Genomic DNA, 18,062 nt, shown 5'->3' with positions numbered 1-18,062 from the left:
GAAAGACACACCGGTCAAAATAACATCCCACAGTTGACCGTGCATGTCAGAGAAAAAACCAAGCCATGAGGTCCAAGGAACTGTCCTTAGAGATCTGAGATAGGATTGTGTCGAGGCACAGATCTGGGGAAGGGTAGCAAAAATATTCTGCAGTATTGAAGGTCCCCAAGAACACATTGGCCTCCATCGTTCTTAAATAGAAGAAGTTTGGAACCACCTAGACTCTTCCTAGAGCTGACCACCCAGCCAAACTGAGTAATCGGAGGAGAAGGGCCTTGGTCAGGGAGGTGACCAAGAACCCGATGGTCACCCTGACAGAGCTTCAGAGTTCCTCTGTGGAAATGGTTGTCCTTCTGGAAGGTTCTTCCATCTCATCAGCACTCCACCAATCAGCCCTTTATGGTAGAGGGGCCAGACTGAAGCCACTCCTGAGTAAAAGACACATGACAGCCCACTTGGAGATTGCCAAAAGTCACCTAAAGGACTCTCAGACCATGAGAAACAAGATTCTCTGGTCTGATGAAAAGATTTGGACTGAATGCCAAGCTTCACGTCTGGAGGAACCCTGGCACCATCCATACGGTGAAGCATGGTGGTGGCAGCATCATACTGTCGGGATGTTTTTCAGCGGCAGGGACTGGGAGACTAGTCAAGATCAAGGGAAAGATTAGAGTTTAAGTAACAGACATCAACTGTTCAGTGGAGACTGAGTCAGGCCTTCATGGTCTAATTGCTGCTAAGAAACCACTATTAAAGGACACCAATAAGAAGAGACTTGCTTGGGCCAAGAAACCTGAGCAATGGATATTAAACCGATGGAAATCTGTCCAAATTGGAGATTTTTGGTTCCAACCGCCGTGTCTTTGTGAGACGCAGTGTGGGTGAATGGATGATCTCTGCGTGTGTATTTCCCACCGTAAAGCATGGAGGAGGAGGTGTTATAGTGTGGGGTGCTTTGCTGGTGACACTGTGATTTATTTCGAATTCAAGGCACACTTAACCAGCATGGCTATCACAACATTCTGCAGCCATACACCATTCCATCTGGTTTGGGCTTAGTGGGACTATCACTTGTTTTTCAACAGGACAATGACCCAACACACCTCCAGGCTGTGTAAGGGCTATTTTACGAAGGAGTGATGGAGTGCTGCATCAGATGACCTGGCCTCCACCAAATTGAGGTGGTTTGGGGTGAGTTGGACCGCAGAATGAAGGAAAAGTAACCAACAAGTGCTCAGCATACGTGGGAGCTCCTTCAAGACTATTGGAAAAACATTCCAGGTAAAGCTGGTTGAGAGAATGCCAAGAGTGTGCAAAGCTGTCAAGGCAAAGGGTGGCTATTTGAAGAATCTCAAATATATTTTGATTTGTTTAACACTTTTTTGGTTACTTCATGATTCCATATGTGTTATTTCATAGTTGATGTCTTCACTATTATTCTACAATGCAGAAAATAGTAAAAATATAGAAAAACCCTTGAATGAGTAGGTGTTCTAAAACTTGACCGGTAGTAAAAAAAATATGGCTATTATTAATATTGTTGCGTTCATATTTGATTAATTCTGACTTTGAGGAAATGTATACCGGCTATGGCGTCTCAAAATGGACAATGGTACTATTGCTGCTTTTTTCTAATTTATCAAGCAAAGATCTTTTAAGGGACTATGCGAGCCCACTAGTTTGGTTCGACTAGCAGTGTACGGCTAGGCGACAGCCGAACTGAAGCATGCTGACGCTTTAAGAGGTAGGGTGGGGCTTCTGGCCACAGATAGTGAAAAATAAGCTGCACAAGTGGGTCTCAGGGAGCAGTGTGTGTGTGTATGCATTGAAGATTAGGGTGACAGTAGGAAAGCCAGTTTGCCAATTCTGCAAAGACTCTGTATAATGCATCTGGCTTAAAGAAGAACATGAAGGAGTGAAAGAGATAAAAGAATGGCAGTTTCCCTGTGGATTAGGGAGTCAAAGGTATTGGAGTGTTTAGAATGTGAGAACCTGCATCCTCTGTCTGACTGAGCACTGTCCCTGCATGAGACCCCCCCCCCCAACACACACACAGCAGCTCACTTCCTAAAGCTGTCATTAGCAGTGTGATTATCCCTCTGTACTATGGCCCAGTGGTCAGGTGACTGGTCTTACTGTGCCCTAATTATTCTTTTAAAAATGTTTACCTTTCACGCCACTCTGGTGAAGGTGACAGCTCACACTTCAGATACTAACAAACAGACCGCAATCACATGGTGCTGGGGCTCACACACAGGCACACGCGAACACACACGGTTTAAGACCACGGGGTCTGAGTTACAGCTGAGACCACCCGCTCTGACAGAGAGAGCTTACTGGAGTTAGATACTAATGAGCCACATTACTGCAACGTTAAAAGGCACAGTACATAGCAGGTTTGATTTTCGTTTAGAAAATGTCTACTGACACTACTGGAGGACTGAGGAGTGTGCCTGCCTGTAAAACCCAAGAAGACAAATGGGTTCAATTAGTAGTGTCTAAAAAGCTTTGTTTTTGGGTCAGCTGTGTTTGTGGTCTCGTTGCCACAGGGGACAGAGAACTTGCGGACGGCATCTTTAAAGGCCAATACACCTTTTAAAAAGAAAGCCACACTCTTACTCAGACATTTTGTGGGAGTTATATAAACCTCTTTTCCAGCCTGCAGCCCAAACAGTGTCAAACACTGTCAGCCCTTTCTCCATCACCCATTCTCTATCGCCTTTCTTACCCTCTCCATCCATCACATCCCCATTTCATCTGTCCTTCTCTCTTCATCACCCGTACCCTACAGCTGCATCTCTTAGTCACTCATTTCCTCTCCCCATCACCCAAACCCTTCAGCAACGTTTCCTTCTCCCTCCCATTCCAGCAACCATTTCCATTCTCCAATCATTTTTGCTCTCGTTCCTTAACCTTATTGTCCATGGGCCGCCCCTCTCCTTCCGCTCTCACGCGTTCCAGAGAAAGAGTGAGCTGGCCGTGAATAGAGCAGGAGGACAAGCACTTCTCTCCTTAATCTGCACTCCTCTCTTCTGAAAAGAGAGGGAATAATAATAGACAGCCCTCTCCCACACTCCCTCTTTCCAAGTCATTTATTCATTTGATTTATTCATCCCTCCTTCACCCAGTCCAGATCAGACAAGAGCAGTTCCTGGCATTCCAGCACATGACCACTTACCCTCCTCTGCCTCATCTATTCCTGGCATTCCCATACATGCATTTTCTACCCTTCCTCTCCATCCCGCCACATCTCTATCCCTCTTATCACATCTCTTCTCCTCCCTCCCCCTCTTCTCTCAGCATTCATCACTCTGCATTTCCTCCCTGGGTACCATGGTAACAGGTGATGAGGGGAAAACAGACCAATCTGACAATGAGGCTTCTGATGGTCCTCATCCTGCTGGAGGTCAGAGGGCACAAATGTGCACGCACGCACCCCCCCCACTGTGGAGAGGCAATCAAAACATGTTCCTACGGAAGGATAGATGGTCAGAGAGCGAGAAAGAGATGGCTATAAAGAAGTGGCCTGTTTTGTCCATTTGAGTGTGTATACACCACAGCGCACAATGAGTACCATCCCTCCACAGTCACACCTAGAGACTCACTCACAACTTCCACCCACACAGCTCCTGCCACAGCACACCGCCATCTGGGCTAAGGCTGTGACAGTCATGGAATTTTGGATGACGGTTATTGGTCAGCGAAATGACCGAGGTCACCCTTATAATAGTTTTGAATTTTAAAAAGACACATTTTCTCCTCTCGACTGTGTGCTGCTGCTGCAGGGAGAGGGGGCGTTGCCTAGGCAACCAAAGACTCATTTGCTACAACACCTTGCTTGTTTCAGTTTCATCACGTTGTAAAGAGTCCATGTTACCTCGGAAACCAACTCAACCGCACAAATGCCCGGCCGTCCAGTCTTCAGATATATATATATATATTTTTTTAAACGGTGACTTATTATGACTGATTTTATTTTCAAGACAGTATTCATCCATAATCGTCGGTAACATGATTACACAGTAATTGTGCCAGCCCTAATCTGGGCTGCATCATACACCATTCTGTTATGTAAGACTCATATCAACTACTCCCCCTATGTTACAATGGTCTTATATAACAGTCAATACAACATAGATAGAAGCGGCCACCAAGCGCAGATCTATGATTCGCCTACCTTTTAAAGATCCTGACCTTGATCATTGAAGATTTGAACATAAAACTGCGACCCCAAAATTAACCATTTACACCCTCTTAGCATTTTCTATAACAGCGTCATTCTCCTCCCTCTCCTCAGACTAGAGCTGCATTGAGGAGCTTTGCATTGTGTTCCAAAGTTTGGACACATCTACTCATTGAAAGGTTTTTATTTTTTACTATTTTCTACAAAACGATCATGTAGTAACCCAAATAAAAAGTGTTAAACAAATCTAAATATATATATATATATATTTGAGATTCTTCAAAGTAGCCACCCTTTGCCTTGATGACAGCTTTGCACACTCTTGGCATTCTTTCAACCAACTTCACCTGGAATGCTTTTCCAACAGTCTTGAAGGAGTTCCCACATATGCTGAGCACTTGTTGGCTGCTTTTCCTTAACTCCGCGGTCCAACTCATCCCAAACCATCTCAAATTAGGTTGTGGTCAGGTGATTGTGGAGGCCAGGTCATCTGATGCAGCACTTCATCACTCTCCTCCTTGATCAAATAGCCCTTACACAGCCTGGAGGTGTGTTGGGTCATTGTCCTGTTGAAAAACAAATGATAGTGGAACTAAGCCAGATGGGATGGCGAATCGCTGCAGAATGCTGTGGTAACCATGCTGGTTAAGTGTGCCTTGGATTGAAAATAAAAATCACTGACAGTTTCACCAGCAAAGCACCATCACAACTCCTACTCCTCCATGTATGGGATCAATATCATGCCAAATGTATTCAAATGTAAATCACCAATCCACAAATGTAAATCGCTATTCACAAACGCAATTCACTATCCACAAACAAACAGCTTTTGATTTGTATTTGCAAATCGAGGGCCTTAAGTAAAATGACTGCCATAAAGTTTTGTACATAGGAGAGATATGCTCAAACATGGCAGGTTTGGCAAACCTGCAACTCCATATTTGGAAGCGCTTTGGTCACCTGACTTTTGGCAGGGATTTGACGACAAGAAAAAAGTTATCACGGTAGAAAGCGATTTGTACCCATAGAAAGCGATTTCTATATATTGCTGGCAGCCTCTCGTTCGGCCATGTTGATGCCTGCCTTTCAAGTCTGCATAAATTATACTATGTTAACCATATGTGTAACCATAGTATGTCGAACCCCTAGATTACTCTATATTTGCGACACTATTGCGGTGTACACCCGTTCATCAACCAAATAGTTGAATTAGATGGCCAGTGTGATAGCACCACTAAATGTGAAGGATATGTCATACATTGTAAGTGATTATAATCCATCCGCTGTTTCAAGTTGCACAGACGACAAGCATGAAGGAGACATAGGCATTCCGGAATGCCTCTAACAGTTTCCCTAGGAGAGGCATGCAAAAGGTAGAGGGGGGTGGAGGAGAAGACCAGCATCCCGGAGTCACCTCTTCACTGTTGACGTTGAGACTGGTGTTTTGCGGGTACTATTTAATGAAGCTGCCAGTTGAGGACTTGTGAGGCATCTGTTTCTCAAACTAGACACTAATGTACTTGTCCTCTTGCTCAGTTGTGCACCGGGGCCTCCCACTCTTTCTATTCTGGTTAGAGCCAGTTTGCACTGTTCTGTGAAGGGAATAGTACACAGCGTTGTACGAGATCTTCAGTTTCTTGGCAATTTCACGCATGGAATAGCCTTCATTTCTCAAAACAATAACAGACTGATGAGTTTCAGAAGAAAGGTCTTTGTTTCTGGCCATTTTAAGCCTGTAATCGAACCCACAAATGCTGATGCTCCAGAAACTCAACTAGTCTAAAGAAGGCCAGTTTCATTGCTTGTTTAATCAGAACAACAGTTTTCAGCTGTGCTAACATAATTGCAAAAGGGTTTTCAAATGATCAAGTAGCCTTTTAAAATGATAAACTTGGATTAGCTAACACAAAGTGCCATTGGAACACAGGAGTGATGGTTGCTGATAATGGGCCTCTGTACGCCTATGTAGATATTCCATAGAAAATCTGCCGTTTCCAGCTACAATAGTCACTTACAACATTAACAATGTCTACACTGTATTTCTGATCAATTTTATGTTATTTTAATGGACAAAAGTACTTTTCTTTCAAAAACAAGGACATTTCTAAGTGACCCCAAACTTTTGAATAGTAGTATGTGTGCGCGCACGTGTGTACACACACATACATACACACACAGTGCATTCGGAAAGTATTCAGACTCCTTGACTTTCTCCACATCGTAATAACAAGGCTATAACATAACATTGCCCTCCCCCTCATCAATCTATACACAATACCTCATAATGACAAAGCGAAAGCAGGTTTTTAGAAATGTTTGCAAATGGTTTTTGCTTTGTCATTATGGGGTGTTGTGTGTAGATTGATGAGGGGGGGGACAATGTAATAATAAGGCTGTAACAAAACGTGGAAAATGTCAACAGGACTGAATACTTTCCGAATGCACTGTAGGTTATCCATACATACATGCTTTTTAACAGGGGGCTGCTCAGCTCTACTCTGCACTTAGCAGCACTTGGCACTCTGCCGACAGAGGATAAGTCACCATATTGGATATAGCTACCAGCTAGCATTAAGTTACTACTAGCCCACACAGTATAGATGGATAGACTACTCCCCTCACTATGCTAGGCTAACTGGCGTTATCCCACCAAACTGTCTGTCTCCGGTGAAGGCTGTGGGTGGAAATGCTTTGCTATTCTGATTGTTTCTCTGCATTTCAACAACGCTCTATAGAACCAGCAAAATAATTACGGCTTTTAAGACTAAATACTAAAGGCTTCCCTTCTTTTCGCCGACAGACTTTGAATGGCGTAATCACCCAATTCGTCGGCAGCCGTGCCAACCAACAGGGCCCAGTAACATTGTGTCTGTGTGTTTTGGAGGACGTGATGGCCCAGTGGTGGTCCCAGGTTTTAGTGTAGTGGATTAAATCAGCATAGTCGAGTCTGGGGCTGAGAGACAGCCAGGATCCCATGCCGGGAGAGAGACAAACGCAGAAAAGAACACCATGGGGCCCTGGTAGAGACAGACCTCCCACACACACTGCTCTCTCTTCCAGAGTCTGAGACATTTTCTCTTTCAATCCCACTCACCCGCTCCCTTACCTTAAAACACACACACATACTCTCCCGCTCTTCCATCCTACCTCCTGCCCTCTCTCTCAGGTAGTGAATTCCTTAGCTCAGGTCTCACCTACCTCTCTCTTGTACAGGGTTATTATTAGAGGGGAAAGGGGGTGCCACTCCATTATTATTCATTAAATATCCTTATTAAAACTGTCAGACCAGACCAGCTCCAGAGTGATGTCATCATGTGTGTGAAGGGGGGTTTCGTGGGTGCTTACATTGGGTGCTCTGTTGTGACTCAAGAGCTCATTTGCCCATTCACACACTCTTTCCCCCTTTCTCTACAGCCCTTTCCCTTTCTCTCCCATCTCCTTCCCCCCAGGCTTAATTGACTGCAGTATCGGGTGAGGGAGAATCATTCTGCGCTGAGAATCAATCGTTCCATTGTGGGGCGGTGGGGCAGATTAGTGGCTAGTTAGCACTGGTGAATAATGTCAGCTGGCACCATTGGACCTGTTGTCAATCACACAGGAAACAGCACAGTACCAGGGCCTCATAGAAACATATAAAAGTAGCCCTGTACCAGCCAGGGCTACAGCTCTACTTGATATAACATGCTTTCTGTTGCAGTAATTGGATGTGGTTCACTAAAGGCAGAGGGCTTACACTGGGTTTTGTAAAACAGATATAAGCCAGCCACACACAGAAACGCATGCACACATAGGAAAATACAGTAGGTTGGTTTACAGCTGAAATTATGTTCTGTCCAGATGGCTGAGGCATGGTAATACTGAACCATGGTGCGGGTAACAACAGGGCTCAGTCCCCTTAGGGAAAACCATGTGCTGCTGACTGGGCTCTGTGTGTGTGAGAGAGAGAGAGAGAGAGTGTGAGTGAGAGTGAGTGAGAGAGACCAGGCTATGTGTTGGCTAGGAGTCACTATGGATTATCCTGCCTGCTAATGACTGTTGTTGTTCATGTAAAACATGATGAAGCAGCTTCCTGCGGCAAGAGGCATTACTTAGACTAACACAGAAGCATAGATAAAGTACGTGGCATCATTCTCCACACACAATGAATCAGAGCGGGTATAGCCAGTGTCCGGTGAATGATATTATTCAATTTCCTTTGCGGATTCTCACAACCAGAGCCCCTCCACCGATGCTGCCAGAGTGACTGGGAGTGAGAAGTAGCACAGTCTCACATTGCAGCTCCTCCTGTTGCAACAACTGCATTTTGTAAAGCTGCCTTCCGGGGCTGAAGGGTAGGGCTCAGGTTACTTCTTTACTAGGTTAAATAAAGTTCAACAACAGATGTCTATTTAAATCCTCACATTAATACATGTTGATAAAATTCAACAAAAATTGCTCAATGATTGAATAAGCAGAAAAGCACAGCATGTTCCCCCCCCGTGATGGTTCCGGCTGATTCTGATGTGGGGAACAGCTGTTGTGGGAATTTCTGTACCAGATTGGGCTTTTACACTTCATTCATAATCCATTTCCATAACTGGTCCACTGCAGCAAAATATGAGTTAAGGTCATCCTCATCATGCTACAACTAGATTTATTGAGAGGCCATATAAGAAGGCCAAAGATTAAGAGCAACAGGTAGATGGTTTTTGGGAGCTATACACGTGTACTAAGGCGATGGGTAACAAAACAGATGAGGGCATGATTAAAAGGCTGGAGATATAACCGTACGCCATCACGTTAACATACTGTAATGGCTCTCTAAACGGAATGACGAGCAGATGATGCAAACATGAGTCATCAAATCAGAAAATAGTGCCTGACATGCCCTCTAAGCCACAGCAGACAGACAAAACTATTACAAAACAAAAATATGTCAGCCTAGAAATATGCTGAGAAATAAGGAGCATTAAGGCCAGTAACCTGCTGACGTTAACAACCTATCCTTGCTCATTCATTCTGAAGACCGTCACAAAAGAGAAGGAGAGAACAGCCAGTAACCTGAGTCGGTTGGTTTCTATGTCAGCCCAAACGCTCGACTTACAACCTCATGTCACTCTCCATTCACAAACCAGGATCCCTTTGGAGCAACAGCAAAGCACATACACACACAGCTATAGTCAGTACCTCCATGGCGAGCGCGGCCGTCTGCTGGTCGTAGTGGTTGAGGAGGTTGGGCATGAAGGTGGTGTTGTAAGGCAGGTCCTGGCACATCCGTAGTCCTATTGGCTCACAGGTAAACATACTGTGGCTCTCTGCTGTCTCCGCATGGATAGACAGACAGGGTGAGCAGAGGGACCAGAGGAAGAACGACCTAAACATGACCCTGTCTCTGTGTGAGTCCCACCTCACTCTCATCCTCAATTCACAAAGCAGGGAAGGGGGAGAGAGGGATGAAGAGAGGAGATGAGGGATTAGAGAACAGCGGGGCTATTCTTCTTCTCCACAATTATACCCTGGAGATCTGTGGAGCTCACTGGGGAGTCCTGCTGCTTCCATCCCCCAGAGAATGCACCCTGCCTGGCTACGGGATCCACACAGCCAGCCTCTCCCCTCCAGGCACTCTCTGGCTGGGTCTGTACCCGCTGGAGGGCTGAGATCATCAGCCTAGATGTTCCACCGTCTCCTCCCCCCCCCACCTCCAGCTATGGTCCTCTGTCCTTCTCTCCAAAGAAAATGAGAAACTGCCTATTGAAAGTCTTCAATGTTTCTTCAAAGAACGTCCAATGGCCGAGTAACACGTCAAGCAAGACCTACAAGTTCAAATACAAAAGAGTGGTAAGACAAGTGGCAAGAAAGTCCTCTAAATGTGTAGAAGTGACAAGAGCCAGGGAGTTGAAAAACAGCAACCCCATCTCTCATTTACACAAGTCCCAATAGATCTTCAACATATCTGATTCAATAGACTTAATGCTGTAGTTATTACAGTCACTTATATTACATTATGTATTACATTTTCAATTGAAACATCTACGCTACTTCTAGGTTATTGATAAGGGTGAAAACAGTTACACATATGCTTACATAAACTGAGTGTACAAAACATTAGGAACAACGGCTCTTTCCATGACAGACTGACCAGGTGAATCCAGGTGAAAGCTATGATGCCTTATTGATGTCACATGTTAAATCCACTTCAAATCAGTGTAGATGAAGGGGAGGAGACGGGTAAAACAAAAACAAAAATGTTTTTTAAGCCGTGCGACATGTGTAGGTGTGCTAATTCAGAGGGTGAATGGGCAAGAAAAGATGTGTCACCAAAGCCCCATATACTACCCACCACTGCAACCTGTATGCTCTCGTTGGCTGGTCCTCGCTACATATTCGTCGCAAAACCCACTGGCTGTAGGTCATCTATAAGTCCTTGCTAGGTAAAGCTCCGCCTTATCTCAGCTCACTGGTCACCATAGCAACACCCACCCGTAGCACACGCTCCAGCAGGTATATTTCACTGGTCATCCCCAAAGCCAACACCCCCTTTGGCCGCCTTTCCTTCCAGTGCTCTGCTGCCAATGACTGGAACGAATTGCAAAAATCACTTTAGTTGGAGACTTATATCTCCATCACTTTAAGTGTCAGCTGTCAGAGCAGCTTACTAGTCGCTGCAGCTGTACACAGCCCATCTGTAAATAGCCCAGCCAACCAACTACCTACCTCATCCCCATATTTGTTCTGTTTTTCTGCTCTTTTGCACACCAGTATTTCTACCTGCACAGATATCACTCGTGTAAATTGCTAAATTGTAAGTGCTTCACCACTATTGGCCTATTTATTGCCTTACCTCATTTGCACACACTGTATCCAAATTCTTCTATTGTGTTATTGACTGTACGATTGTTTGTCCCATGTAACTCTGTTTTTGTCGCACTGCTTTGCTTCATCTTGGCCAGGTCGCAGTTGTAAATGAGAACTTGTTCTCAATTGGCCTACCTGGTTAAATAAAGGTGAAATAAATAAATTAAGTGCCTTTGACAGGGGTATGGTAGTGTAGGTGCAAGGCACACCGGCATGTGTCAAGAACTGCAAGTCAATAATAGGAAGGTGTTCTTAATGTTTTGTACACTCAGTGATTTATTAGGAAATACATTTGTCAGGATTGGATTGCTGGCACTTAATTACATTTTCAACATGATACTGTCCAATAGGTCTACGACACACACCTAGGTATACAGGCCTGTAGGTGTCAGTCGCCCGATGTCGCCAGTGGTTTCTATACAGAGCAATTTATATTCATTTTTGCGGTACAACCTTGTTTGTGGGGCGTTCATTTGCTACTAAACAGCTGCGCACACGCCCTTCCAGTCGAGTCAATCTATTATGCCTAGCAAAGCATGCATCCTCGTCTTGAATTTACACTATTTTCAGTAGAATTGAACCCCTGCAAACGGACCATCGATGCCGACCCATCCCCCTAGCCGCACGGTTGTGAGAGGTTGGCCGGGCAACTAACATGCTCTCGTAATGTTACGTATCACGGGTTGATATTACTATGTCACTGGTGTCGCAAAGAAATGCAATTTAAACGGTATATCTATAAAGCAACCTCAGTGAGTGTATAATCATGTAACGTTAGATACGCCGGTTAATACCAACAAAATACAACCATACAGTGGAACATTGTTTTTCTATCTAGCCAAAAACATCCCTGCTAGCCCCAAGACAATTCTGACAATCTCCTGACCCAAAGGCTCGTTCACCGACGTGTCTCGAGTCGAACACCTACCGTTCGCTAGCTGAGCTAACGCTACCATTTGTTTTTTGATAGGAATTAAATAATTGTTTTCGTAATTCTTACATTGTATACGAGACCTAACTCGCAAACGTGATACGGTGACGTTGTAGCAGTTATTAAAACGTGTCGCTACTGTACCTCAACAATTAAAATAATTGTCAGTCAGTGTTACAAACGCTTCGTAGAAACATGTAATTGTTCAAGCCCGTTTGCACACAAATAGAAAAAGCTAAACTTCACCTTCAATTTGAATTATGCTTGATCCGCAGTGCTCTACGCCGCTGTTTCTTCCAGTTACAATACACACACACAAGCACCTCGCTCTCTCTGTCGCTGCTGCTGTGCTTGTAAATCCATTCAATTATCTATTCTCGGACGCGCGCTTTGAGTGAGAGCGCGCAACGCAATAAGAGCCAACTGATTGCATTATGCAAGATTATCATCAATCAGTTAAATTGATTATATATCATAGAGAAATACAAATATAATTAACATCATGTCCAATGTCACACATATATATATATATATATATATACTGTGCATTTATTCATGGTTGCATAATAGGCTGCAGAATAGAGATGAAAATTCCCATCCCCTACAGCCATCACCCCAATGCCAACACTCAGTGTAAGGTAAACAAACTGTAATGTGGCGAGCACACCCTAGGTAAAATATGTGAGTAGGCCTAAAGCCCACAATATGATTTCTATTTATCTATTGCAGTTGTAAGCCTACTCAATAATAGGCAGCCTATGATCGAAACTCGTGATGTGTAGGGCTGGGGATTGCCAGGGACCTCACGATATATTATTAACATACTTTGGTACCGATATGATATGTATTGCGATTCTCATGATTCTATATGTATTGCGATTCAATACTATGATTTTTCGATGTTCCAAACATATAGCTCACCGGATGTTTGGGAGAAGAAAGAGCCGTAATTAAGTGTTGATCAGACATGGAACTAAAAGTTCTGAAAACAAATAGTCTTCCTTTGTAAAAAGATGGAGAAAAAGCTATGAATGAAAAATACTGGAGTTTTGATGTGGGTATAGCCAACTAGTGCTAAAATAAAAATTTGTGAAAAATAGTCAAAACAATACCATAAATCATCAAAAATAATATCCCGATATGTAACAGTAACAATCCCCCCTATCACTAGTGATGTGTGTGTGAGATTGTGCTGTGCATTTCTTCCCAGTCAAGGAATTCTGAGGATGGCAATGATTAGTCAAATAGTAAACATTCATTTGAAGCAGATTTAATATATATATATAAAAACTTTGAACACATTGATCAGTGTGACATAAAATCAACAAAAACAAAGCTGATGCAACTTCTGGTACAAAAACCTCAGGAAACCTGAAGTCAGAAGTTTACATACACTTAGGTTGGAGTCATTAAAACTCGTTTTTCAACAACTCCTCAAATTTCTTGTTAAACTATAGTTTTGGAAAGTCGGTTAGGACATCTACTTTGTGCATGACAATAGTAATTTTTCCAACAATTGTTTACAGACAGATTATTTAACTTATAACTCACTGTATCACAATTCCAGTGGGTCAGATTTTTACATACACCAAGTTGACTGTGCCTTTAAACAGCTTGGAAAATTCCAGAAAATTATGTCATGGCTTTAGAAGCTTCTGATAGGCTAATTGACATAATTTGAGTCAATTGGAGGTGTACCTGTGGATGTATTTCAAGGCCTACCTTTAAACTCAGTGCCTTTTCGCTTGACATCACTTGAAAATCAAAAGAAATCAGCCAAGACCTCAGAAAATAAATTGTAGACCTCCACAAGTCTGGTTCATCCTTGGGAGCAATTTCCAAACGCCTGAAGGTACCACGTTCATCTGTACAAACAATAGTACGCAAGTATAAACACCATGGGACCACGCAGCCGTCATACCGCTCAGGAAGGAGACGCGTTCTGTCTCCTGGAGATGAACGTACTTTGGTGCGAAAAGTGCAAATCAATCCCAGAACAGCAAAATACCTTGTGAAGATGTTGGAGGAAACAGGTACAAAAGCATCTATATCCACAGTGCTTTGCTGCACTTCACAAAATAGATGGCATCATGAGGTAGGAAAATGATGTGGATATATTGAAGCAACATCTCAAGACATCAGTCAGGAAGTTAAAGCTTGGTCGCAAATGAGTCTTCCAAATGGACAATGACCCCAAGCATACTTCCAAAGTTGTTGCAAAATGGCTTAAGGACAACAAAGTCAAGGTATTGGAGTGGCCATCACAAAGACCTGACCTCAATCATATAGAACATTTTTGGGCAGAACTGAAAAAGCCCGTGTGAGCAAGGAGGCCTACAAACCTGACTCAGTTACACCAGCTCTGTCAGGAGGAATGGGCTAAAATTCACCCAACTTATTGTGGGAAGCTTGTGGAAGGCTACCCAAAACGTTTGACCCAAGCTAAACAATTTAAAGGCAATGCTACCAAATATTAATTGAGTGTATGTAAACTTCTGACCCACTGGGAATGTGATGGAAGAAATAAAAGCTGAAATAAATAATTCTCTCTATTATTCTGACATTTCACATTCTTAAAATAAAGTGGTGATCCTAACTGGCCTAAGACTGTGAATTTTTACTAGGATTAAATGTCAGGAATTGTGAAAAACTGAGTTTAAATGCATTTGGCTAAGGTGTATGTAAACATCCGACTTCAACTGTACATCATTAAATGTAGATCAATTCAGTTTATTTCAGGAGGTGAAATGAAATTAAAACTTAATTGAAATTAACTTCATTTACTGAATAAATAGGATATTGACCCAACTCTTATACACAAAACATTAATGAACCACATTCTGATAGAGCACAATCCAGACAATCTACCAGGGTTCAGACTCTGAAATCCAGTTCATCTTGATGAGTAGCCTTACATTAACTTATCACTCCAAAGCCACATTCCAGTACTACTGTAGTATCAACAACAACCCTAACCCTAACCCTGGAGGGACAACCTTCAGCCGGGCACGCACAGGTAACCCGCTTTATAGTGTCAGTCACCTCCTTATGTCAATATTGATTTTCCCCTCGGTTTGGGGGGGATTAGCCTTGCATGCAAAGATTACACCCTGCTCGATTTAACCCAGCCCCAGATTAACCGCACCAGCGCTGAGCTGATCGCTTCTGCCTGGTGTTGGGGAATGTGAGCCCACCCCAGCTACGCCTGAAACAAACTCAGGGCGCGTCTCAGTACTCTAAAGGGGTTTCCTCTCCCCGTTTCCTTTCCTTCATATGCACCATCAGGGGAAAAAACTGGGGGATAGGAGAGGATGCAATTCAAGACAGTTGATATTGAACCACAGAGCCCTTCTCGGGCAGGCTATTGCTATATTCCTACATATATCAAGTTGGGCTGGGCGATTATATTGAATTAATTCAAATTAGTGTTTTTGCGCGATATTCCAAATGCCTGTATCGCAAAAAGTATCATGTTTATTTTTAGTTTTTATGAGCGTTTATGTCCGCTTGTTCTCATGCTTTTTTGGTCTTGTTTTCTTCGCTCCATCTGCTGTGACTGTGCACCTTAACATTTACACACACACACACACACACACACACACCAAGCCCCTCTCCCTGCCACTCACAACAACAAAGATGAGAGATCACTTCATTCACTCTGTGACAAGTGGTTTCAACTTGCTAGTCACTATTTGCATTTGAGGTTTGGTCCAACAGAATCAGTCATATGGACACCGAAAGACATTGATAAATTATTTTTTACTGTAATAGAGGATAAGTTAACCTCTAAAGATACCCTTTCATGTCTCAACTCCTCAAATTGCATGAGAGCAGACTACTAAAACAGGAGTATCAATTTTGGAAAATTAATGCTCAGTTTGTCATGCGCTGCATTGCAGTACCACGTACCTCTAGCAGCATTTTAGCCAACGACTGTTATACTAGCTGTCTAGTCTGTGTTTTATAAATGTGCAATAATATTCATTCTCATTTTGAGAAATAAGGTAGACCACTTGATTTCAATATCTGACAGGCTAGCATGCCGTTCAAACAGTTGGGAGATGGACAGAAGGGTGTGTTCATAACAAGGTAGTACAAACTGTTCTACTTTGTTAGCAAATAGATCCAAGTTGGCTAAACTTGAAATATAAAGATTAGCTGGTTACTCAGTGGCACGTGGGCTTGTGCTTGAGAGATTGTTTATGAGACAAGTGTTAATTTTCTATAATGCCTGTTACAAGAAGTTAGTCATTATAAGTGAATGTGCATTATGCATGGTTCGTGTTAACTTTGTAACAAAAAGGGCATTTTCATAGACAGACTACAAAGCCAGATCAGCGATTACTGCAAAAAGCAGGTTAAACTATATTAGTGGGTCTTGTGGTTGTGGAAGGCTTATATTTAGCCTAGGTATAACTTCACAAGCCCTGAATTCATTAGATTTTTGCTGACTGTTTGAAATGCAGTGTATTTGACCTTTAATTGTACAACAAAGCAAATCATGAATTACCCATAAATCAGAAAAAAATGCAGATAGGATTTTTAGGCATAACGCCCAGCCGTTAAAATCAAGCCTGGGAATAACAGAGCATGAAGCATGATAAATGCCAAATGTGATTAAATACAATCATTTCCATGATCATAGCGGAATACTATAAACGAGGATATTGATCCCATGAATAATCTCTACACTAAAGGCGTTTGTCATTTTGCATTTGTGAAATGTTGTTGGCGGATCAAGGGGAGGCTTGACATTCTCAGCAGACGTGAACAAATACAGAGACTAGAGGTCGACCGATTAATCGGAATGGCCGATTAATTAGGGACGATTTCAAGTTTTCATAACAATCAGAAATCGGTATTTTTGGACACTGATTTGGCAGATTATTATAATTATTATAATAATTTTTTTACACCTTTATTTAACTAGGCAAGTCAGTTAAGAACACATTCTTATTTTCAATGACGGCCTAGGAACGGTGGGTTAACTGCCTTGTTCAGGGGCAGAACGACAGATTTGTACCTTGTCAGCTCGGGGATTCAATCTTGCAACCTTACGGTTAACTAGTCCAACTCTCTAACCACATGCTTTACATTGCACTCCACGAGGAGCCTGCCTGTTATGGGAATGCAGTAAGAAGCCAAGGTAAGTTGCTAGCTAGCATTAAACTTATGTTATAAAAAACAATCAATCATAATCACTAGTTAACTACACATGGTTGATGATATTACTAGTTTATCTAGCCTGTCCTGCGTTGCATATAATCGCTTAGGTACACGTTGCTCCAACGTGTACCTAACCATAAACATCAATGCCTTTCTTAAAATCAATACACAAATATATATTTTTAAACCTGCATATTTAGTTAATATTGCCTGCTAACATTAATTTCTTTTAACTAGGAAAAATGTGTCATTTCTCTTGCAACAGAGTCAGGGTATATGCAGCAGTTTGGGCTGCCTGGCTCGTTGTGAAGACTATTTCTTCCTAACAAAGACAGCCAACTTCGCCAAACGGGGGATGATTTAACAAAAGCGCATTTGTGAAAAAAGCACAATCGTTGCACGAATGTACCTAACCATAAACATCAATGCCTTTCTTAAAATCAATACACAGAAGTATATATTTTTAAACCTGCATATTTAGCTAAAAGAAATCCAGGTTAGCAGGCAATATTTTGTCACTTCTCTTGCGTTCATTGCACACAGAGTCAGGGTATATGCAACAGTTTGGGCCGCCTGGCTTGTTGCGAACTAATTTGCCAGAATTTTACGTAATTATGACATAACATTGAAGGTTGTGCAATGTAACAGGAATATTTAGACTTATGGATGCCACCTGTTAGATAAAATACGGAACGGTTCCGTATTTCACTGAAAGAATAAATGTGATAGTTTCCGGATTCGACCATATTAATGACCTAAGGCTCGTATTTCTGTGTGTTATTATGTTATAATTAAGTCTATGATTTGATAGAGCAGTCTGACTGAGCGATGGTAGGCACCAGCAGGCTCGTAAGCATTCATTCAAACAGCACTTTCATGCGTTTTGCCAGCAGCTCTTCGCGATGCTTCAAGCATTGCGCTGTTTAGGACTTCAAGCCTATCAACTCC

General features: G+C 42.6%; 1 protein-coding gene across 3 annotated transcripts in view; it reads right to left on the bottom strand.

Moving 5' to 3' along the window:
• The window catches only part of LOC106610748 (frizzled-3), a 39,309-nt gene extending 26,974 nt beyond the window's left edge, over window positions 1-12,335 (bottom strand). The window contains exons 1-2 of one of the 3 annotated variants that reach the window (XM_014210277.2): window positions 12,195-12,335; window positions 9,350-9,975 (exon numbers count right to left, since the gene is read on the bottom strand). In XM_014210277.2, the coding sequence (XP_014065752.2) occupies window positions 9,350-9,580 (231 nt within the window). In that variant the 5' untranslated portion in view covers window positions 9,581-9,975; window positions 12,195-12,335. Of the gene's footprint in view, window positions 1-9,349; window positions 9,976-11,003; window positions 11,027-12,194 lie in introns of those variants that run through there. The other 2 variants (XM_014210279.2, XM_045723402.1) reach the window with 2 other exon arrangements.
• Between the last annotated feature and the right edge of the window lie 5,727 nt (window positions 12,336-18,062).

The sequence above is a fragment of the Salmo salar genome, chromosome ssa09 (assembly GCF_905237065.1).
Source record: "Salmo salar chromosome ssa09, Ssal_v3.1, whole genome shotgun sequence".
In the NCBI taxonomy this organism is placed as follows: domain Eukaryota; kingdom Metazoa; phylum Chordata; class Actinopteri; order Salmoniformes; family Salmonidae; genus Salmo; species Salmo salar.
This window is presented reverse-complemented; position numbering and strand designations above follow the sequence as displayed.